This window comes from Phacochoerus africanus, chromosome 3 (genome assembly GCF_016906955.1).
Source record: "Phacochoerus africanus isolate WHEZ1 chromosome 3, ROS_Pafr_v1, whole genome shotgun sequence".
In the NCBI taxonomy this organism is placed as follows: domain Eukaryota; kingdom Metazoa; phylum Chordata; class Mammalia; order Artiodactyla; family Suidae; genus Phacochoerus; species Phacochoerus africanus.
Genome location: NC_062546.1, coordinates 186,116,761 through 186,141,129, shown reverse-complemented (window position 1 = coordinate 186,141,129; position 24,369 = coordinate 186,116,761). Strand labels below are relative to the sequence as shown.

At 38.9% G+C, this 24,369-nt stretch overlaps 1 protein-coding gene and 1 pseudogene across 5 annotated transcripts in view; both read left to right on the top strand.

The window, feature by feature from the left end:
- Window positions 1–24,369, top strand: part of USP37 (ubiquitin specific peptidase 37) — a 96,519-nt gene that overhangs the window by 7,972 nt on the left and 64,178 nt on the right. For 4 of the 5 annotated variants that reach the window (XM_047773495.1, XM_047773494.1, XM_047773493.1 and 1 more), the window contains exons 2-7: window positions 3,587–3,810; window positions 6,826–6,997; window positions 11,354–11,454; window positions 15,858–16,036; window positions 16,371–16,448; window positions 23,409–23,506. In XM_047773495.1, coding sequence (XP_047629451.1) covers window positions 3,655–3,810; window positions 6,826–6,997; window positions 11,354–11,454; window positions 15,858–16,036; window positions 16,371–16,448; window positions 23,409–23,506 — 784 coding nt within the window. In that variant the 5' untranslated portion in view covers window positions 3,587–3,654. Of the gene's footprint in view, window positions 1–3,586; window positions 3,811–6,825; window positions 6,998–11,353; window positions 11,455–15,857; window positions 16,037–16,370; window positions 16,449–23,408; window positions 23,507–24,369 lie in introns of those variants that run through there. The other variant, XM_047773496.1, reaches the window with a different exon arrangement.
- On the top strand, window positions 11,872–12,419 carry LOC125123553 (ferritin light chain-like; annotated as a pseudogene).

Genomic DNA, 24,369 nt, shown 5'->3' with positions numbered 1-24,369 from the left:
ACTCCTTGTTTATTACTTTTTTAATAATGAGTTTATTTCTTGTGTGCCAGGCATGGTCCTAGTGGGCATGCAGAGATTAAAGAACATACTCCTTGTCTTCACATAGCCAAGTCTATATAGAGAGAGACAAAGAAAAAAACAGTTTATAGTGCAATGTGATAAATGCACTACTAGAGGTAAGGACAGGATGCTACTGAAGAGAAAAGCATTAAACATGCAGCGCGGATATAGGGTAGGAGAAAAAGTGAAAGGTAGCTAAGAAAGGCTTCATTAGGATGATAATATCAAAACTGAGTTTTGATTTTATAGCCGGGAGAAAAAAGAAAGGGGGGTCATGGGGAATGGGGAGAGTAAGTAAAAATCCTCCAGAGACCATAGGGTGTGTAAAGGTATAAGGGCATGAGAACATAGATCTTTTTTAGGGAAATTATAAGTAATTTGGATGGCTGGGTTTGGGGTGTTTGTTGGGGAGAGCTAAGCGGGGCCTGGATCATGAAGGGTGTTTATGATCATGTTAATGAGTCTAGATTTTATCATGAGGGGCATTGGGGAGCTGTTGAATGATATCGAGGAGAGTGATGTTATTTGATCTGCAGTTCATTGTAAAGATATCTGGAAGATATATGGAGGTAGGATTGACCACTTTATCTTGACCTTCCATTTCCAATCCAGTACCAGTCATCAAGAGAAAAGTCAAAGATAATTCATATTTCTGGCATGGGCAGCTGGACTAGAAGAGGGACCACAATATTCCTGGCAGTGCTGAGAGACAGTGGAAAAAAATCTCAAGGCTATATCTAGACAATGAAGCATCAAATTACTAATTGGAAGAAAAGTATTATAAACACTCATTTCTGGCCAGAATTTTGTAGTTACTTTAGCAAAATGTTATCTTAACAGACAGGTCTGTAAACAGTGTGGACTCTATTACTTTGATGGATTCATATACCCAGCCGATTACACTATCTAAATCTGGCGACAGTTAGGCACTCAAAAATTTTTGTGAGATGAGTGAATAATAATACAGACTTAAAATGCCTAATACCTTTAACTATTCAAAGTGTTTTCATGTCTCTCTCTAAATTTATTTCTAGCTATTTGTTGTACAGCACCTAGAGGCCTAGGGCCACGGGTCCCCAAGCTATATCCTACCTTCAGGTGGGTTTTGTTTGATTCGTGGCTTTTAAAAATAACTGGGGAGTTCCCTTGTGGCGCAGTGGATTAAGTACTGGCATTGTCACTGTAGCATCTTGGCTTGTTGATGTGGTGTGGGTTTGATTCCTGCCCCAGAACTCTGCATGGCACAGGCTTGGCCAAAAACAAAAAACAAACAAAAAACACACTAAACACTTTGAATTCCGTGCCCACAATTTCAAACTGACAGTTTGCCCTAAAAATTTGATTGTCACTTTCTTGAAAAATTAGGTGATCTGGAAATGCTAGGATCAATGTTTTTACGTGGTAAAACTGGCTAGATTTGACTAGTGGTTTTCATATTTTGTTTGCCTAAATCGTATGTCACCTTGCCTCTGTAGTCATTGAATTGGTGACCCTTGCTAACAACTTACTTGTCTAGGATCTTTGGAGAAAGGTGTTGCAGACAAGGAATAAATTCAGAAAGTGGACACTATATTCATATTAAAGCTGCTGTCTGTGTCACTTCATTTAATTTTGCAACACTATAGTATTTATTATTCTCATTTTATAATTGAGAAAACTAATGGTTAGGAAAGGTAAGTTACAGATTGGTAAGTGACAGAGCTGGCTTCTCATATCTAGACCTAGTATGTTTTTCCTTTGTACATACACTATGAATAGCTTTTCTGGTTGAGTTGTTTATGCAGATGCAAAGTTAGTGATTTTTAATCTGTTAAATTATAAATAAGAATCTATTAGAGGCAGTGTTTTTAGAGATTTGAAGGCTGTAGTTTAAATTTTGTTTTACTTTTATTAAAAATTTTTTTTTAATTTTCTTTTTCTTTCTATGGCTACCCCTATGGCATATGAAAGTTCCGGGGTTAGGGGCTGAATCAGAAGTGCAGCTGCAGGCCTGTGCCACAGCCACAGCAATACCTGATCTAAACTGCATCTGTGACCTATGCTACAGCTCATATCTTAACCTGCTGATACACAATGGGAAATCCTATTTGGTTTTTTTTGTTTTTGTTTTTATCTTTTTACAGCCACATCCACTGCGTATGGAGGTTCCCAGGCTAGGGGTCGAATTAGAGCTGTAGCCACTGGCCTACACCATGGCCACAGCAACGTGGGATCTGAGCCACTTCTGCAACCTACACCACAGCTCATGTGCAACGCCGGATCCTTAGCCTGCTGAGCAAGGCCAGGGATCAAACCTGCATCCTCATGGATGCTAGTCAGATTAGTTTCCACTGTGCCTCAATGGGAGCTCTGGGAAATCCTGTTTTAATGTTAGATGATTGCACATATGTGTGTTTGTGTATAACACACATACACTACTGGATAGCTTATCTGTTACTATAATTGTATTTACTTGCTGACATCTGGTAAGCTAGTTTGAAGAGTCTTAGATGTTCTATCATTTCTGTAAGTCCATCTTGTTTTTTCCTTTTTAGGGCTACACTTGGTAGCATATGGAAGTTCCCAGGCTAGGGACCAAATTGAAGCTGCAGCTGCTGGCCTACACCAAAGCCATAGCAACGCCAGGTCCTAGCTGTGTCTGTGACCTACACCATAGCTCACGGCCAGGAATTGAACCCGCATCCTTATGGATACTCGTTGGGTTCATTACCACTGCACCACAATAGGAACTCCTCTGTAAGTCATTTTTAAGTATTAGAAGTTCACTTAGGAAATTTGAACATTTGTCAAGGATAAAATTAGTAAAGATTCTTTCCAGGAATGGTGATATTAAACATAAATTGTAGGTGGATCTCAGGAAGAGGGTTTGTTTTTGTTAATTTGTTTTCCCTAGAGAATTAATGATCTTCTCAAATAATATAATTCTTTGGATTAAACTAATTTCATTATTCTCACAATTTTTCATTTAATGTCTTCTATGCATGTGGATATGCTTAGCCTACCAACTGGTAGAAGGAATCATTTGGTGATATGATTGATATTTTGGTAGGTACTCCATTCTACGAAATGCAGTCAACTCACTGAAAATATTATTTCACTTATATTTGAAATTCAAGATCCTTTAGCATCACGAAGAAGGGTAAACATTGGTCACATTGCCATGGGTACTTGTGTTGAGAGTGGAATCTTTAGTAGTCCTAATTGGCGTGCCTTTAGTAGTAGCAATATGGTTGTTAATGGTGCAGCATGCAAAATCTAGGTGCTGATAGACACAGGTACATGGCAAAGGAGAAAACATGTTCAGAAAAAATAACAGGTGGGGAAATTCCGTCACTGAATGTCACTGACTGCTTTAGTTGTCTTCCTTATCTTTGCTATCCAGCTAATCAAAGCCTTTGAGGATGCCTAATGAAAGGTAATTTATTGAAATGAAGAAAAGGAAGTAAGATGGTTCATTCAGTGTCCTCTTTCAAACTCTTGTTTTAATCACTAGTAAATGCTAACTTATTTTATTTTTCTTCCTTAGAATCTATCAGGTGAAGGTGTATTTTTGCTTTTTAATTTGGCCAGAAGCAACTTATTTTTAAAGAAAGTATGTCTCCTCTGAAGATACAAGGTCCTATCAGAATTCGAAGTATGCAGACTGGGATTACAAAATGGAAAGAAGGATCCTTTGAAATTGTGGAAAAAGAGAATAAAGTCAGCCTAGTAGTTCATTACAATACTGGAGGAATTCCAAGGATATTTCAGGTATTTCAAATTTTGATCTGGAGTAGATCTTCAAGCACATCCTTTAGTGAATTGCTGTTCTGTACCATATTAAGTATCATGGTAGTCCCCCTCCTAGATTAATATTTCTTGCTTCTCATTTACAGGATAGTAACACTATTAGATATATATTATAAATTATTCAGCAGAATTGTTGATGGTGTATAATAAAGAGTAGTAAGCAATCACTGTTATTGAGAAGAAAACTTGTGGTAGGAAGCTGAGTTTGGATACTATCTATCTAAGCTGTTTTTAAAGCTATGTTAGGATAACTTTAACTCCCCTCGACACAAATGATAAATAACTATTTAGTGTTAACCTTTAATAGAACTTACCAGTGTCTTCTTTTTTTGCTATTTCTTTGGGCCGCTCCCGCGGCATATGGAGGTTCCCAGGCTAGGGGTCTAATCGGAGCTGTAGCCACCGGCCTATGCCAGAGCCACAGCAACGCGGGATCCGAGCCGTGTCTGCAACCTACACCACAGCTCACGGCAATGCCGGATCGTTAACCCACTGAGCAAGGGCAGGGACCAAACCCGCAACCTCATGGTTCCTAGTCAGATTCGTTAACCACTGCGCCACGACGGGAACTCCACCAGTGTCTTCTTAATTTCTACTTCCTAAATAATCCTGCAAAAGGTTGTGGTGTACCTTTCAAGGATAATGATTCAAAGTCATCCTTACAGCTGTTTTCTTCTAACCACAAACCTTTGAAGGATATTATTATTATTATTGTTATTTTATTTATTTATTTTTTTGGCTGCACCTATGGCATATGGAAATTCCCAGGCCGGGGATCGAATTCAAGTTGCAGCTATGGCAGTGCTGCTCCCTTAACCCACTGCACCGGGCTGGGGATCAAACCTGTGCTGCTGCAGAGACAACGCTGGAAGGAATCTCATTGTTTTAGCAGGAAATAATTAATTTTGTTTTCACTTCTGTGCTATTATCTTGTGCAACCAAGACCTACTTGTGTTGAATTTAAGGACATAATATCTTATGTTCTTCTGCACTTAAAAATTCCATATTTGTTCATCAGCTTATATAAAAGTATAATATTCTAAAATACTCTTTTGAGGAGCAGTTTTATAAAACTATATGCTTGAGGACCTGAGCTGAAGTAAAATTTCCATATATCTTTGCTTTTACACTGTGAAAATAAATTATGATTTTATGTATCAAAGATATTCTTAAATAGATTGAAGGTGATGATAGGGTAATGGAAAGGACAGTTTCTATCACATACATATATCTACCAGTTGCCCATCTCAGTGAAAGAAATACTTTTTTCAAATAGATATTTCAGTTTTTCAGTCCTCATCCCAAAGTAGCATTGGGTAAATATTTAAATGCTTAAGCAGACATCTTTAGCAGCAAAGTGAATCTACCTGTAATTACACCTTCGTCTCAGTTCTTCATCTTCTCTGTGATAGGGAGCAGAGGAGAAGAATTGGAGCGTGAGGATTGGGAGAGATGAGTTGTCTTGGGTGTCAGGCATTCAGATATTGTTGTCTACTAGGCATTTGGTAAACATGACAGATGCTCCAGCAGAGAGATCTGGACTTAGGAAAGGTTGAGAGGCCTCGCCATATGAGTAGTTAACTAAAATTGTAGGGCTGGCTAGAATTTTTCAGTTGTTGAAATGATCAAGATTACTCTCATCTTGTTTGTTAACAAACTTTTCCTCTTACATTTAACTTTCATTTGCAAAAAAATTGTATATTGACTGAAATAATGGTTTTATGCAATCTGTTTTCTTTTTGCATGCTAAATTGCTTATTTAAATATTTTGGAGTTAAAGCATCAGAGGCTAGTTACTGTGTTTCATGATAGAATTTCTAGTCAAGTTCATGTATTTAAGATCTACCTCAAAGCTAAAAAAAATTTAATTTGAAATATAAATTAAGTCTGGTAAAATTTTCATCTTTATCTGAAACTTGTCAAAGGTCAGTTCTAATTTTAAAAAATTATGAAATGCTATTACTGCTTTCTTTATGCTGTTCAGAGGGTCTTTAGGAAAAGGCAGCTTTAGAAACCTTTGTATATGCCTGCTGAAGGAGAATGTTAGAGAATAAGGATGCCTAGTTGGCAGGAATTATTTAAAGATAAAAAAGAAACTGCAAGATATACTAATGTTGTCTTGGAAAAATATCAGCCAAGAGAAAATAAAAGTTATCACTTAAGAGCACATATCCAGAGTCTGGAAAAGTATAAAGAAAGTGATTGAACCAGTTCTGGGTAGTGGGAGGAGTAAACTAAGAAAATTCTAGGATGCTTATAATCTTTTCGATTCAATCAAAGTTAAATGAGCCCGCTTAGTTAAAAAAGAAAAAAGATGTTCTAACATTGGTAAAGATTTATGTTGATGTATTTTTGAGAAATGGAATTCTTTTGAGGATTATGTTTTGGATTAGGATATGTTTTCACATGGTAGCTACTTAAACTACTTGCTAGGTATCTTAGAATCTTTTGTAAAAGAAAGCCTCTAATCCACTATGGCTTTCTGAACTGGTGAACTGGTGATCTGGGCTCCGAAAATTTATAACTTACTAGTTGTTAGTTTTTATAACTTTATAACTATACCTGAAAATACACAGTTCCCTACCAAAAGATCAAGAGTGCTAGGATTAATCTGTAAATTTATAGTATGTGTCTGCTTCCCCCAAAAGGCAAATCTTTGATTTAAATGTATCAAGAAATGGAAACTCTCTTTGGTTGAAAAAAAAAATTAATATGGGAAAGAGTAAGAATTATAACGTTGGAGCTCCCTGGTAGTTCAGTGGGTTAAGGATCCTGCATTGTCACTGTCGTGTCACAGGCTCCATCCCTGGCCCAGGAACTTCTGTATGCTATGGGTATAGCTGAAAAAAAAAAAAAGAGAAAGAAAAGAAAAATATAACTTAGAAAATATAAACTTTAGTATTCATTATACAACTTATTATACTTGATTATAATTCATTTTTAATGATAAAATACTTTTCCTTTTGTGTTGACCAGCTAAGTCATAACATTAAAAATGTGGTGCTTCGACCCAGTGGAGCAAAACAAAGCCGCCTAATGTTAACTCTACAAGATAACAGCTTCTTGTCTATTGATAAAGTACCGAGTAAGGATGCAGAGGAAATGAGGTTGTTTCTAGATGCGGTCCATCAAAACAGACTTAATGCAGGTGAGCACTAATCATCCTAGGGTCTGATATTAGCAGTTTTAAAAAATATTGCTAGATAGTAGACCAGCATCCCTTGTGAATACTGATGCAAAAATTTTCAAGAAAATACTAGCAGACCGAATTCAACAGCTCATTAAAAGGACTCTTCCCCAAGACCAAGTAGGGTTTTTTTCTGGAATGCAAAGATGGTTCAAGATATGAAAAATCTATCAATGTAATACATCAGATTAACAGAATGAACGACAAAAACTACATGATCTTGATAGAGAAAAGCATTTGATAAAATTTTACTTTCTTTCATGATAGAAACAGTCAACGAGATAGGAATAAAAGGAAACTACCTTACCTCAACATAGTAAAGGCCCTCTGAAAAGTCCATATAGCTCAATGATGGATGGAAAAGTGAAAGGTTTTTCTTTAAGATCAGGAACAAGGCAAAGATGCCCTCTCTTACGCCTTCTTTTCAACATATTACTGGAAGTCCTACCCACAGCAGTTAAGAGAAAGAAATAAAAAACATCCAAATTGAAAAGGAAGAAGTAGGAGTTCCTATTGTGGCTCACTGGTTAAAGAACCTGACTAGCCTCCATGAGGACACTGGTTTGATACCTGGCCTTGCTCAGTGGGTTGGGGATCTGGCATTGCCGTGAGCTGTGGTGTAGGTCACAGATGCAGCTCAAATCCTCTGTTTATGTGGCTGTGGTGTAGGCCGCCAGCTACAGCTCGGATTTGACCCCTGGCCTGGGAACCTCCTTATGCCGTGGGTGGTGCCCTAAAAGAAAAAAGGCAAAAAAAGAAAAGGAAGAAGTAAAGTTATCTTTGTTCTCAGATGACATGATTATATGTAGAATACCCTAAAGATTCCACAAAAGAGTATGCCTAGAAAAGGAATAGGATTTAAACTACAGTTGGGAAAAGTTACCCTATTACATAAATCTTTCATTCTTACTTTTTTATATAAAACTTACTCCAAGGTTTTATTGCTATGAAAACAGTAGTATAGAAAATTACATAGTATGATCAAAATTCCTCTACCCACCCCAATCCCTTTCACTTAAAATGTTTTGATTTAAAAAAAAAAAAAAAATTGGAGTTCCCGTCTTGGTTCAGTGGAAACAAATCTGACTAGCATTCATGAGGATGCAGGTTTGATCTCTGGCCTCGCTCAGTGGGTTAAGGTTCTGGCATTGCTGTGAGCGGTGGTATAGGTCGCAGACGCAACCTGTATCTAGCGTGGCTGTGGTGTAGGCCAGCAGCTACAGCTCTGATTTGACCCCCAGCCTGGGAACCTTCATATGCCATGGGAGTGGCCCTAGAAAAGACAACAAAGACAAAAAATGAGAAAGAATCTGATATACAGCGGCTTGGGTAGCTGTGAAATCATGGGTTCGATCCCTGGTCGGGTACAGTGGGTTAAAGGATGTGGCTCAGATTCAGTCCCTGGCCTGGGAACTTGCATATACTGTGGGTGTGGCCATTTAAAAAAAAAAATGTATGTTGGAGTTCCCTTCATGGTGCAGCGGAAACGAATCTGACCATGAGGTTGCAGGTTCAATCTCTGGCTTCGCTCAGTGGGTTAAGGATCTGGCATTGCTGTGAGCTGTGGTATGGGTTGCAGATGCGACTCAGGTCCCGTGTTGCTGTGGCTGTGGTGTAGGCTGGCAGCTACAGCTCTGGTTTGATCCCTAGCCTGGGAACCTCCATATGGCGTGGGTACGGCCCTAAAAAGCCCCAAAAACCCCAAAACTATATGCATCTTTTTAGGCATAATCTATTGTTTAAATTGAGTTTTTCACGATTAACTAGTCTCTAGCTCTTTCATCATCAGTACTTTGTTATTATATTTTGTGGTTCACATTTTGAGTTTTTTAACTTAAATACAACATAAAAACATTAATAAAGTGGAGACGTAGCAGTGCTACCTTGCTTGTATTTAATTAATATCTATTTGACCCACTATTTTCTTGTTAAAAAATTTTCTTAATAGTTGTTTCCCATTTAGTTCCTGTTCATTATGTGTTCATGTTACTAAATCTGAACTATGTCAGTTTTCTAAATGTTGAATTTTAGAATTGAGAATTGAGTACTATTTAAAAGTTTTAAAATATGTCAGGGACTATGTATTTTTGTATTAGTTTTATTCCATTTGAATCAGTTTTAAGAATTGATAATGTGTAAGAAAAGCATGTTTCTAAATATATCAGAGGGGAAAGAAAGCACAGTAAACTGGAGACCCAAGTTTGAGTCTGAACAACATGGCAAAACATGAGCTTTGAACCTAAACAGATTTACATTTGAATCCTAGGTGTATTTGTTTTGTTTTTTCCTGTATACTTTTTGGGCAGCTCCCATGGTAACTGAGTTTCAGTTTCCTTATATCTAAAATGAATGTTACATCACATTAATTTTGGTGCTTAATAAAGAATTAGAGCTCAAATGCAAAGCATGACTGGAATGTGTTAGGTACTCAGTTAAGTCATTGATGCTTTTAGAGTAGCTAGTGATGGACTTAACTTGTTCTTATACTCTTGGGCAAGTTTTGTTATGATCTTTCAGATTTAAGTTGCTGTAGCTGCCCAAAAGTAATAAATTGCAGAGACTAAGATAATGAATATAAAATATTTTGAAAAGTATAAAGCATTTAAAGTATAATGTCCAGTGTTTGAAATCAATGAGAAAAAAGGCTAATATTTGATAAACAGTGTTGTCTATAAATGGGATATCTAGCTAACCATTTAAGGAGACAGAAAACTGGATCCTTATCTTACTCCTTCATCTAAATGAATTTTACATTGATCGAAGATTTGAGTATAAAAAAAGTAAACTGATAAAAGTATTATTAAAAGGGTAGAATGAATTTTAATATAATATGTGGATGGCAAAGACCTTTCTGAGTATGACATAAAAACCAGAATCAGTAAAGGAAAAGATTAATAACTTGGACTGTGTAAAAAATATAAATGATCTCTGTGACAAGGGAAAAAAAAAAAGACAAAGGAAATTAGCCACCAAGACAGAGTTAATATTGCTAATACATAAATACCAACCTTCCAAATAAGTAAGAAAAAGACAGTTCAGTAGAGAAATGGACATATAGGAAATTCAGGAAGAAAAACAGCCCATAAACATGAAAAAATTCTCCACTTCACCGATTTAACATTCAAATTCATACCGTCATGTTGGCAGTAGTGTGAGACGAGGCAAGATACTCTCATGTATTTGGTAGGATCGTGGAGTTTTGTTTTGTTTGTTTCTTTGTTTTCGAGGAATAGTGTTAATATCAATTTAGTTTAAAATTGTACATCCTTGGGAGTTCCTTTTGTGGCTCAGTGGTAACGAACCCAAGTAATATCTATGAGGATGTGGGTTCAATCCCTGGCTTTGCTCAGTGGGTTAAGAGATCTGGTGTTGCCATGAGCTATCGTGTAGGTCAAGACTGTGGCTCGGATCTGGTGTTGCTGTGGTGTAAGCCAGAAACTGCAGCTCTGACTTGACCCCTAGCCTGGGAACTTCCATATGCTGCAGGTATGGTCCTAAAAAGCGAAATAGATAGGTAGGTAGGTAGGTAGGTCCTAAAAAGCAAAATAGATAGGTAGGTAGGTAGATAGATAGGTGGACAGATAGGTAGATAGATAGAGAGATAGATGCTGCAGGTATGGCTCTAAAAAGCAAAATAGGTAGGTAGGTAGATAGACAGAGAGACAGACAAACATTGTAATCCTTTACCCCACCAGTTCTTATTCTAAGGAGTTTTAGCCTACAGAAATTGTTCCATTAGTGCAACAAGATATGTAAAAGGGTATTCTGCATTGTTTCCAATTTTTAAAATTAAAACATTCCAGAAAATCATCAGATGAGGGGAAATTAAAGTATAAAATACATTTTCAAGTATATAAAAATTCATGTATATGTATTGCCTTGCATGTTCTTTAAACTAGCGTTGATTTCTTTAGAATAGAAGCTATTCTCTTTGCTGAACTTAAAGAGAATGTTTTGAGTCTACATTATTGAGAATATATCTGTCACTGGTTCTGACACATGTCCTTGGCATCCACAGTGTCAGTGTTCAGGCTGTAGATACACAGTGACTAAGTTTTCTCTAATGTTAATTACCAATTATTTATATAGGAGAATTTCTAGCATTTTCTTTTTGCATTTAAAAATGTATCCTTTTATTACATGTTCCCAAGTTTTTGCAGTTATATTTTTTACTTAATTCTAGCTCAAACTTTAATTACTGTACATATCAGACATACTTTCTATCAGAAAGAATTGGTTAATAAGCACTTTGATTTGTTTTATTTTTCCTGTTTCTATTAAAGTAAGTGATCTGGAAATTTTTTTTTTTTTCACTAGCCATGAAACCTTCTCAGGGTTCTGGTAGTTTTGGAGCTATTCTGGGTAGCAGGACCTCACAGAAGGAAACCCACAGGCAACTTTCTTACTCAGACAATCAGGTATGTTCATTTGAATCTTTTTAGCCTTTTTTTGGCCATGCTCGCAGGGCCAGGGATGGAATCTGCACCACAGTAGCAACCCAAGCCATAGGTGTGACAACACCAGATCCTTAACCCGTGGAGCCACCATGAAACCCCTTTTTTATCTTTTTATTTTAAAAAAAGATAAGCTTAGACATTCTGTGAAGTAGTTGCAGGAAGTAGAATTTAAACTGTAATGTCTAGGCTGTGCACTAGGCGGTCCCTCGGATCTGTCTCTTGCTTCAACAGTACTTAGATGAAGAGACCCAGGGATGCCGCTTGCTCCAACCTCCAACTTCCCTCCAGCCTTTTTTCCAGTCACAGCCTTCAGAATTAGCCACTCAGATATCTTCGGTCTCTGGGACCAGCCAACACCATATTTTGAGCTTAACTCCTTATTGCCAATCAACCATGAGCTCCCAGGTTGGTCAGAATTATTCCACCGAGGTGGATGCCTTCATCAACCACCTGATCAACATGCTTCTGCAGGCCTCCTACACCTACCTCTCAATTTCAACCTCGATAATGTGGCTCTGGAGGGTGTGAGCCACTTCTTCTATGAATTGGCCGAGGAGAAGCGCAAGGGCTTGGAGCATCTCTTGAAAATGCAAAACTAGTGTGGTGGCCACACCCTCTTCTAGGATGTGCAGAAGCCATCTCAAGATGAGCAGGGTAAAACCCAGGACGCTATGGAAGCTGCCGTTCTCTTGGAGAAGAACCTGAACAAGGCCCTTCCAAATCCGAATGCCCTCGGTTCTGCCAGCACAGACCCCCACCTCTGTGACTTCCTGGAGAGCCACTTCCTGGATGAGGAGGTGAAGCTCATCAAGAAGATGGGCGACCACCTGACCATCCTCTGCAAGCTGTCTGGTCCCCATGCTGGGCTGGGCGAGTACCTCTTTGAAAGGCTCACCCTCAAGAATGACTAGGAGACTCTGGAGCCCAGTGGCCTTTGAGGAGCCCCTCTAGTGCCTGGGCTTCTACCAGAAGCCCCTCTGCCACCACAAGGCACTGTTTTAATCACCCTGGAGCCCTCTCCCAAGTCTTAGACCAAATGGAAACAATAAAGCTTTCTGCAGTAAAAAATTTTAAAAATTAAAAAAAATAAACTAATGTCTAATTCTGGCATTATCACAAGGTTATTTTCCACATATCTGAACTTTACCTCAGTAGAGTAGTTTTTAAAAGCATAACTTTGGGGTTAGATGTGGGTTTGAGAATTGGTGCTGCCACTTACTAGCTATAGGTCATTGTAGAAGTTCATTAAGTATCTTGAGCCTATAAAATTGAGATAGCAATCATATTTTAAGGGTTGCTATGAGATAATGCACGTGAAAGTGCTTAGCCCATGATAACCATATGCTAACAAAATTTATTGCTGATACTTCTTTGATGCCCTTTGGGTCTGTTTTACATTATGAACTTTGTCTCTGCATTATGTGATATCAGATTGTTTTGTTGGGTCTTCTGGTTGCTTTTTTACAAGTTTTTCTTTCAGGAGTTCCTATCATGGCACAGCAGAAGTGAATCCGACTAGGAACCGTGAGGTTGCGGGTTCGATCCCTGGCTTCACTTAGTGAGTTAAGGATCCAGCATTGCCGTGAGCTGTGGTGTAGATCTGGTGTTGCTGTGGCTGTGGTGTAGGCCGGCAGCTGTAGCTCCGCTTCAACCCCTAGCCTGGGAACCTCCATATGCAGCAGGTGCAGCCCTAAAAAAAATATTTTTAAAAAAAGTTTTTCTTTCTTAAATTTTCAACCAGTCATGGGACTTACTTACTGTACACTATTGAGACTTATCAGTCCTGTGCCTCTTTTAATGTATACAAAGGTAAACCAAGTGTAAAGAGAGACTTCGATGCTCTCCTGTAAGTAAATGAATGAGTTCTTTTTCACTACGCAGAAATAACTTGATTCCTTAATCCATTACTGGATTAAGCAATGGATAAGCTTTCATTTTGTTCTTTTTTTTTTTTTTTTTTAACTTCACAGTTTTATTTTTTTATTTTTATTTTTTGGTTTTTTAAAGCCGCAGCCTCAGCATATGGAGGTTCCCAGGCTAGGGGTCCAATCAGAGCTACAGCTGCCAGCCTACACCAGAGCCACAGCAACACGGGATCTGCGTGACATCTGCAACCTGCACCACAGCTCACAGCAACACCAGATCCTTAAACCACTGAGCAAAGCCAGGAATTGAACCTTCATCCTCGTGGATGCTAGTTAGATTGTTTCTTCTGAGTCACAATGGGAACTCCAGTTTGTTTGTTTTTTAACATTTTAATTGAGGTATGATTGATATGCAGTATATTGCATGTACTTAAAGTGTGCACTTTGATGTGTTTTGACTTAGTGTATGTACCTGCAGAATCATCACCATAATCAACCTGGTGAACATAACCATAACCCTTAAAAGCTTCCTCATCCTCCTTTGTAATCCTTCCCTCTAACTCCGTCTCTGGCCCCTATCCCTAAGCCACAACTGAATTGCTCTCTCTCAGTTTGTGTTAGTTTGCATTTTCTATAGTTTTATACAAATGGAATCAGTGTATAATTTTTGATCTGGGTTTTTCATGCATCATAATTATTTTGAGATTCATCCATTTATAGGTAGAAATTTAAACTATTAGAGTATTTAAATGTGTAAATGTTAACATATCTAGGAGAAGCAACTGTTTATATTTTCATAGATAATGATTCCCATTGGTGAAATTGCAAAATCAATTTTATGTGTCGTGACTAGCATTACATAAAAGAGGAATGGAATAGAAAACAATAGAGAAGATATTATACATAGTAAAAATAAGTGTTGGTTTCTGAAACTTTTGGTATTTATATAAATATGTGTAATAAGTTGTGATGTTAAAATATTTCTCACTATGAGAGTTACCGTCATGGCGCAGTGGTTAACAAACCCAACTAGGAACCATTAGGTTGCTGGTTAGATCCCTGGCCTCGCTCAGTGGGTTAAGGATCTGGCGTTGCCATGAGCTGTGGTATAGGTTGCAGACATGGCTCAGATCCCATGTTGCTGTGGCTCTAGTGTAGGCCGGCAGCTACAGCTCTGATTAGGCCCCAAGCCTGGGAACTTCCATATGCCACGGGTTTGGCCCTAGAAAAAACAAGAAGACAAGAATAAATAAGTAAATGCTTTATTGCTAAAGAAAGTTTTGTTTTTTTTTTATCACATCTGTAGTTGTATAATGTATAAAGTGCTGTGTTCTCTCTGAATGTTTTTGCTATGTCTTTAGGGTAGACTCTTTGATTCATCTTCTGCCAGTACCCTCTATATATATCACTTTTTTGTTTTTCTGTCTTTAGGGCCACACCTGTGGCATACGGAGGTTCCCAGGCTAGGGGTCTAATCAGAGCTACAGCTGCCAGCCTACGCCACAACCACAGCAATGTCAGATGTGAGCCATGTCTGCGACCTACACTGTAGCTCATAGCAATGCTGGATCCTTGACCCACTGAGCAAGGCCAGGGATCGAACTCGAAAACTCATGGTTCCTAGTCGGATTCGTTTCCGCTGCACCATGACGGCAACTCCCTTATCTATCACTTTGAATCTCCCTGTCATTTGTCTGTTTGTTTCATTCCTCCAAACTAGAAGCCCCTCAAAAATCATATGTTGTACATGTGACTTGGCAGGCATTTAAATTATGGCAACCAAATGTTATTGTTGCTCCTTTTTTCTCAAATCTCTGTCACTTTAAATTATCATAATCAAATAGGATTTTTTTTTTTCTCTAAAGATCTACTTTCACGCTGGTCACTAGAACCATATCTTGTGTTTGTGAGTCTTTTTTTTTTTTTTTTTTAATTCAAAGCAAATTCCCTTCTGCTTCTATATATGCTATTAAATTTGTGAGTTTATTGGAGTTCTCATCGTGGCACAGCAGAAACTAATCCGATTAGGAACCATGAGGTTGTGGGTTTGATCCCTGGCCTTACTCAGTGGGTTAAGGATCCAGCATTGCCATGAGCCATGGTGTAGGTCGCAGACACGGCTTGGATCCCACGTTGCCGTGGCTGCAGTATAGGCTGGCAGCTGTAGCTCTGATTCAACCCCTAGCCTGGGGACCTCCATATGCTGAGGGTGAGGCTCTAAAAAAAAGCAAAAACAAAAACAGAACAAAACAAAACAAAAAAAACATTGTGAGTTTATAAGAGTACTATAGGAAAATGTATATCAAACTTAGTTTCTGACACTGACCATACATTAAATCACCCATTTAAAAAACCCCCAAAATAAGAAATACTGATGAATGGACTTTGCTCCAGGCCAGTTAAGCTAGAATCTTAAAAAGTTCCCCAGATGAGGATCACTGTTGTAGAAGTATGCCAATTAATTTGAAGAATTAGCTGTGTTAAACTTTATTTTTATAGGTCTCTTCAAAAAGAGGAAGTTTGGAAACTAAAGATGATATTCCATTTCGAAAAGTTCTTGGTAATCCAGGTAGAGCATCAATTAAAACTGCAGCAGGAAGTGGAATAACTGCTACCCGGACAATTCCCTCTTTGACATCTACGTCAACACCTCTTAGATCAGGGTTATTAGAAAATAGGTATGAAAGACTTTTTTTCTTTCTTTCTAAGTCATTAGCTTTACCTGTTTATAAATGTCTTTTAGACCTTTTAGAAAGACCAATAATTTGAGGAAAAGAAGGAAATTTTCCACTTAGAAAAAGAAAGTATAAAGTGTATTTTTGGGAAATAGTATCTGTTTTATATAGTTTGTGTTAGTGACATGTATAGAGCTTGCAAATAACACAGTATATTAATTTAAATGTAGTGTAGAGAATTAGTGGTAGTCACAGGTCTTGTTCTCGAGTATGTTGGTTTATACTTTTTAGTGGTATGAATTATGACTTTTAAAATAACCACCTTTATTCTCTGTAGGACTGAAAAGAGGAAAAGAATGCTATCATCTGGCTCAGAATTGAATGAAGATTATCCTAAGGAAAATGATTCATCATCGTAAGTTGCTTTAAGAACTTTTATGACACTGGATCAGTGTTTCTTTCTATTCTTTTCTTTTTTCTTTTTCTTTCTTTTTTCTTTGCTGTTTAGGGCCACAAGTGCACCATATGGAAGTTCCCAGGCTAGGGGTTGAATCAGAACCACAGCCACAGCCACAGCCACAGCAATGCTAGATCCAAGCCGCATCTGTAGCCTACACCACAGCTCATGGCAATGCTGGATCCTTAACCTACTGAGCGAGGCCAGGGATTGAACTCTCATCTTCATGGATACTAGTCAGGTTCATTTTTGCTGAGCCACAACGGGAACTCCCAGTGTTTCTTATATTGGTGATTTAAACCACTCGCGAAGATTGGGATGGTGTTCAATTTGTAGGAATCCCAAAGATAGAAGAACAGAATTTTGGGTATTTTGGTGACAGTAGGTTGTAGCCTCAATAGAGAGAGGATTTTGCCACTATTATTGCTTTGGTCATTTCATCGCACTTCTCCCATCCTAGCGTTTTTTATCTGCAGTTCTTAGAAGAAGAATAAAGCTGAAGAACTCTAAATAAATGTTTCTTTTTGACTGCTCTTTTAATATGAACCCCTTCCTTCCCTTTTCCCTTTGGCTGTAAAAAAAATTTTTTTTTACCTTATTCATGTGAAAATTTAACTTAGGGGTGAAGGGGTATGAAAACCCTGCATAGGTTAGGCAAGGAGCATCAGTCCTTTAGAGCCAATTTTTGGCTCACAGTCCTCTTCCTCATCAAGAGAAGAATGGTTTTGAGAAGAATGATTTTGAGAGCCATGTCCCAGATCGGGTCAGTCACCAAAGTTGCTCCTGGCTCTCACGAAGCTAACAGCAGAATTGTAAGCTGTCTTGAAAGCTATTATCTCTAGAACCATGCTGCCACTGCTAAATGTGGAAGTCCTTTTACAGAAAAACCAGAACCCACCCAAGTTGATGTCTGCCGTCAGAAGCAGAACACGACTTATGCCTTATTTCCACTTTCCAGATATTGTACATGTACATGTAATTGTTTTATATTAAATCTTGAATATTAACTTGGAGATGCTGTTTTTTAGCTTTCTGTCTTCTATGGAACAGGGAGATACACTAAAAGGTAGTTGTAATAGGGAGTTTCTGTTGTGGCTCAGTGGTAATGAACCCAGTTAGTATCCATGGGGATGCAGGTTAGCCTCTCTCAGTGGATTCAGGATCCAACATTGCCTTGAGCTATGGTGTAGGTCGCAGACATGGCTTGGATCTGGCATTGCTGTGGCATAGGCTGGCAGCCGTACCTCCAATTCGACCCTTAGCCTGGGAACCTCCATATACCACAGTTATGGCCCTAAAAAGAAAAAAAAAAAAAGGTAGTTGTAGTGAACTACAACTTTGCGTGCCATCATATTCACCACACTTTGGAGAAGTCTCAGTTCCACTTCTAATTGTCTGATGAGCCCTAAATTTCTAATCCTTTTTCTGGGCTAATACTGTTGACACCCTCACAGTTAAATTTTTCAAAGTTTGGGCTGCTTAGAAGTAGTATTTTTGCAAGTGACTTATTAAGAGACAAGTAACAGAGTAAGGAATGCAGGACTGGGAAGGGGAGGAAGCCAACCCAGGATGTGACCTTATTACATAAGGTAAAAGTAAAGTCCCACCGAGAGTAGGCCTCATTTTGATCCCTCATTTTGGGCTTGTCTCAACTTAAGGTACGGAAGATGGGCTTTCTTGTTCCCATACTGCTGCCTTGGTGCTCTTGGCTCTGCCCAGATGTGCAAAATATTTTAAGTAGCCCAAAGGCAGTCTAATGAATAACTGTAGGTGCTAGCTATTGAAAACATAATCTAGATGCGTGAGAAGTATAAAAAGGGATCTCAGGGGTTCTGATGGAGCATCTCTATTAAATTTGTTCTGTCTTATTACAGATTCTTCTCATTGATGGTTTTCAGTTTCTAGGTGAGAATATTAAAAAAGGAGGGTTAGGGAGTTGAGCTGCAGTCCTTTTTGTCCTTATTGCCATAAATAGCCTTGAGATTATAACTGATATTATTATCTACTTCTACCATCCATTCTAGATCGGCTGCATTTTCCACTAACACTTCTCCTGGTCTTGATGGTTTGCCTGGTGGTATGACTGAGATTTTCTCTGAGGGGTCTGAGCTCCTGGTCACTGTGTACTTGTCAGGCTCTGGTTGCTGTAATTGCCCATTCACAGTGAAAACTAAGCATGAGAGTGCCAAGAGATTCCCTAGTTATTCTGAAGATATTCCCTTTAGTCTGAAGATATTCTTCCTGCTCTCATTTTATAGCAACAACCCTACCCCTTAAAATAATCCAAGTCAGTTGCTCCTTACAGTATGTTAACTCCTTTCTTTGTTTGTTGATCTTCCAGCATGCCCCAAATGAGTAGATAGCAGCCATAGCTTTAGATTAAATGGGATTCTTCCTATTCCCTCTGATGAAAAAATTACCCCTCTGGAAACCAGGACCTCTAGACCCATAAAAGCTAAATTCAGGGGACAAGAAGCACAGATTCTCCATATGGTTTATTGAGAATGCTAGTAGGGGCATTCCTACTTCATGGTTTCCAGACCCATGTATTCTCTATAAATGTCATGACTTGTTGGTTTATGATTAACATTGTATCCTTTTTCTTTTTCTTTTTTTTTTTTTTTGCCTTTTCTAGGGCCGCCCCCGCGGCATATGGAGGTTCCCAGGCTAGGGGTCGAATCAGAGCCGTAGCCACCGGCCTACGCCAGAGCCACAGCAACGCGGGATCCGAGCCGCATCTGCAACCTACACCACAGCCCACGGCAACGCCGGATCGTTAACCCACTGAGCAAGGGCAGGGACCGAACCCGCAACCTCATGGTTCCTAGTCGGATTTGTTAACCACTGCGCCACGACGGGAACTTAACATTGTATCCTGAAGAGCAACTGTTTCCTAATAAGATCATCTCTAAGCTAAACCATTAAAGGCTGTTGGCCATCCGCTTTGAGATAATATCCTCTGTGGTAGAGCCAATGGATCCTTTGGTCATTTGCCCTTATTGTACCTCCATTTCCTACATGTAAAATGTCTTTCTTGTTCCAGGATGATGTTAAGTGAGATTTCATGTTAATAAATCATATATTCTTAGGAGCCCTCAGATAGCAATGTAGCCAAGGCACCGTGGGCAGGAAAGGCAAAAGCAAACCTGTACACCAATCCTTGTCAGAATTAATTGCTCCCTTTCTGGGATGCAAGAGACCTAATATAATCAGTTTATCACCAAATGACTGGTTGGTTTCCTTAAGGGATAGCACTCACTCGGGGGCTGGGCATTGGTCTCTGCTGCTGACCAGTTGAGCATCCAGCAGCATCTATAGCTAAATAAAGCAGTCTTGAAAGGGAGCACCTATTGTAGGGTGTATTCATAGCTTTTATCTCTGCCAGTATAGTTGTTATTCATGGGCTCTTTGTGGAAATATTTGAATGGCTGAATACAGAGATTGGCTGGCATCCTTTGGACAAGTTACCCTGTGTGATTATTTTTAATGTCTCTCTGGTGGAGTTCTCTGGCGTGCATTAACATGTGGAACAGATCTTCACCCTTTGTATGTACTTCTATGTGACTATCCTTAGGCCTCTTCCATAAATCATTTCTCCCTGATCTTCTAGGCTTACTTTTTCCAGGCCCCTGACCATCCATCCAAACCATTTGCTACCATCCAGGAGCCCATTGGCCTACTTTTCTTTCCGCACTAAGTGGATGATGAGACGCATTTCCCAAACTCTGCACAGTTGAGGATTTCATCTCACTCCTGTCTTTCAAGGCAGTCCCTTAGTGGGGCTATAGTGCAGCAGCAGTTCATTTTCAGCCTTGTGCCAGTGTACCAAGATGATCTATCCATGAATCAGGCCCAAGGGTTTTTTTTCTTCCATCTGCTCATAGGAAATGCTCATAGATCTGTTCTCATTATCTATTCCTGTTTACTTGGATGTACCACTTACATTTTATGATGGATTATTGCTCTAACTACCTGATCTTACAGCTTCATGGGTATGATAGCTTTTAGCTCATAATGGCTTGCTCTCATTGCACGACCCATGGTCTTTATGATTATTATTTAACCCATAACACTATATCAGCTATCTATTTCCATGTGACAGTATCCTTAAAATAACAACCGTTTATTAGTGCTTTTCAATCAGTGGTCACTTGAGTGGTTCGGTGTATCTGGGCCGGGCTTGGCCAGTTGTGGCTGGATTCTCTCATTTTCTATTGTCTTTTGCTCTTTAGGGCCACACCCGCAGCATATGGAGGTTCCCAGGCTAGGGGTCTAATTGGACCTACAGCTGCCTGCCTGTGCCACAGCCACAGCAACACCAGATCGGAGCGTCATCTGCTACCTACACCACAGCTCACGGCAACACCTGATCCTTAACCCACTGAGTGAGGCCAGGGATCAAACCCGCAGCCTCATGGTTCCCAGTTGGATTCATTTCCACTGCTCCACAATGGGAACTCCCTGGATTCTCTCTTTCTCATGCTTCCATGGTCAGTTGATAGATTGGCTAGGGGTTGGCTAGTTCAAGATGGTGTTATTTGGATGGCTGGCCATTGGCTGACTAGTGGTCAGAGTGATGAGGGTGATTTGCCATGTTGTTTAAATTTTATTTATTAATTAGTTTATTTATTTATCTATTTTTTGCTTTTGAAGGCTGCACCTCTGGCATATGGAAGTTCCCAGGCTAGGGGTCAAATTGGAGCTGCAGCCTGGCCTACCCCACAGCCACAGCAACAGCAACACAAGATCTGAGCTGCATCTGTGACCTACACCACAGCTCATGGCAACTCTGGATACTTACCCCACTAGTGGGGCCAAGGATTGAACTCACATCCTCAAAGATACTAGTCAGGTTTGTTTCCACTGAGTCACAACGGGGTCTCTCTGGCCATGTTTTTTTAAATCATCTGGCATCTTAGCCTGGAATTATTCACATAGCAGTGGCAGGGTTCCAAGAGAGTAAGTAGAAATTTGCATAGTGCCTTTAGCCTTAGATGAGGACTTACATACAGTTGTGCCTGTCACATTCTTTGGGGAAAAGGAAATCACAGGCCAGCTTCATTAAAGGATGGGGAAAGTAGATTATGTTTCTTAATAGGGGGCTTGGGTACAAAGAAGGGAATACTTTGGGCCATTTTTAAAACAGCTTTATTGAAGTACAGTTTATATACCATAAAATTCACCTGTTTTAAATGTATAGTTCTGGATCTTTTGTACATTTATTAAGTTGTGCAACCATCACCATAATCCAGTTTTAAAACATTTCTGCTGCCCCAGCAAGTTCCATTGTGCAGTTTACCACATTTCTCAAATGCTAGAGAGATTGCATGAGCCATATCCTCTTCTACTTTAAGCCATCCCAGTTCACTACAGATGAAAAAATCTTAAGCGTTCTAAGACTATAAGACACTGGAAGTATTACTACCAGCAGTGACATTTCTGTTGTCATTTCCAAACTGTTGATCCAGTTCCAAAATCCTGTCCTTAGACTGTGCTTCCTGGACTCATTTCTTAATACCAACCGGTGTAGATCGAATTCCCTAGAAACAAATGCTGAAATAGAGATTAGTTTGTGAGTGATTTATTTAGGAGTTATTCCCAGAGGATACCAGAAAGGGATTGGGGAAAAAAGCAATCTATTGAAGTGCAGGAAATGAAAAATAAGTGTGATCTCTAATTTTTTTTTCTTTTACTTTTTAGTGCTGTATTTGTGGCATATAGAGTTTCCCAGGCTAGGGGTCTAATTGGAGCTGCAGCTGCCGGCCTACACCACAACCACAGCCACACCAGATCTGAGCTACGTCTGTGACTTAGACCACAGCTCGCGGCAATGCCACATCCGCGAGGCCAGGGATCGAAACCGCATCCTCATGGATATTAGTTGGGTTCGTTACTGCTGAGCCACAGTGGGAACTCCACCAAAATCTGATCTTGATTTAAAAAAAAAGAAAAATGCAAAAGTTGGGCTTCCTCCTTATCCCAGAGAAAAAGTCTGTTATATAAATGTCACCACATTTCTCAAATGCTAGAGAGAAACTCTTCTAATTCCGGACAAGGGAGCTGGGCTTCTTGAGTCTAGCGCCTGTCCTTACTTGTGACTCTCTTAGAATACAGGCGAAGTCTTTCTAGTAGCTTGAGGATAATCCTGTGAAGAACCTTTGGTACTAGCTATCAGAACAATCTAAATTGGATTAGAGGAGAGGACTCAAAAATGGGGTCAGAGGGAATGTGGGTGGAACATCTACCTTGTCTGCTTACAGGCTTTATTCATGATGGTTCTCCTAAGATTAGCACTTGTAGTCACAGCCTGAGCATTTTTCTGACTGGACCCATTCTACTTTATGACACAGGTTCAGATATTTGGGAGTAATAGAGAAGGGGAAATGGAGCTTAAGAAATTTTAACTTTGTGTTCATGAACTTAAAATAGTTTACTCACTGTGAATTGAAATGCTATTGACATTTAATAAATAGTATTTCAAATTATATAGGTTATAGGAACATTTTGGATTTTGTTTTATTTTTTAAACGTATTCAGTATCAAGCTCAAATAGTTTATGTCTTAATTGATTCTTTTGGTTTTAGTAGCTGAATCATTTCATCTGGTCTTGCTTTTGGCTAAGAAAATCTATATAATCTTGCTGTTTCTGGTTTGACTTTTGTGTAAAGAAAATACTCCTTATTTTTGCTCAATTACCAGGGTTATAGATTGGATTGGCTTTTGACTAGGTAATGAAAAGCTTACTTTTATGATCTTCATTTGCTTAAGTCGCTGAGCTCTTGAGACTTTAACACCTTGTAGCCTAACTTTCAAGAAAATCAGTGAATTCAGCAATTTAAATGTAAACATTTTTAAATGGCAATTCAAAATTAAGAATTATATCTTTATATACCTATATATATTGAATTAAATTATTAGGAACAACAAGGCTATGACAGATCCCTCAAGAAAATATTTAACCAGCAGTAGAGAGAAGCAGCTGAGTTTGAAACAGTCAGAAGAGAATAGGACATCGGGTAAGTATTTGGTCTTTGTATAAGGTATCTATTTATTTTATGATGCATTGTATTAGACTAGAAATAAAAACCCAAATGGGGCATATTTCTCTATGTTATTCAGGGATACTATGTAATTCAGTAGTAGTTATCAGGTACCAATTTGTGTCTACTATTTGGCTTAAATATTTTAAAAATATTAGAAATATAAGGGAATTTTTATTTTGCTTATAAGAAATTTAAGTTTTACTTTTCCCACTATTTACCTGTAATTAAACTCTTTCATTGTCAAAGTACCTGGACCATGGAATGAACCCAGGGAGTTTAAGTGGTTAAATTAAAGTTCATCAATGCAGGAGTTCCCATCGTGGCACAGCAGAAACAAATCCAGCTAGGAACCATGAGGTTGCGGGTTCAATCCCAGGCTTCACTCAGTGGGTTAAGGATCCAGCATTGCCATGAGCTATGGTGTAGGTCGCAGCTGAGGCCCAGACCTTGCATGGCTGTGGCTATGGCATAGGCCAGCAGCTGTAGCTCAGATTAGACCCCCTAACCTTGAAACCTCCATATGCCTCGGGTACAGCCCTAAAAACCAAAAAACAAAACAAAACAAAACAAATTACAATAAAAAAAAAGAAGTTCATCAATGTTGCTACTTATTTAGAAGTTCCAGAAGATCTTGAAATTACTGCCTAAAGAGTTGTTTAAACTCACTTTGCACCTTGTTTTCACAGAAAGCGAAAGTTAGACTGTCCCTGAATTTTTCTTAGTATTTACTACACTTAACATATCTCTCTGATCCTCTAAACTCCTTAGAGACTCAGATATTTGATACTGATTTGACTCCTGTGTTCAACTTGAAGTCAAACTGAAGCAAGCTAAAA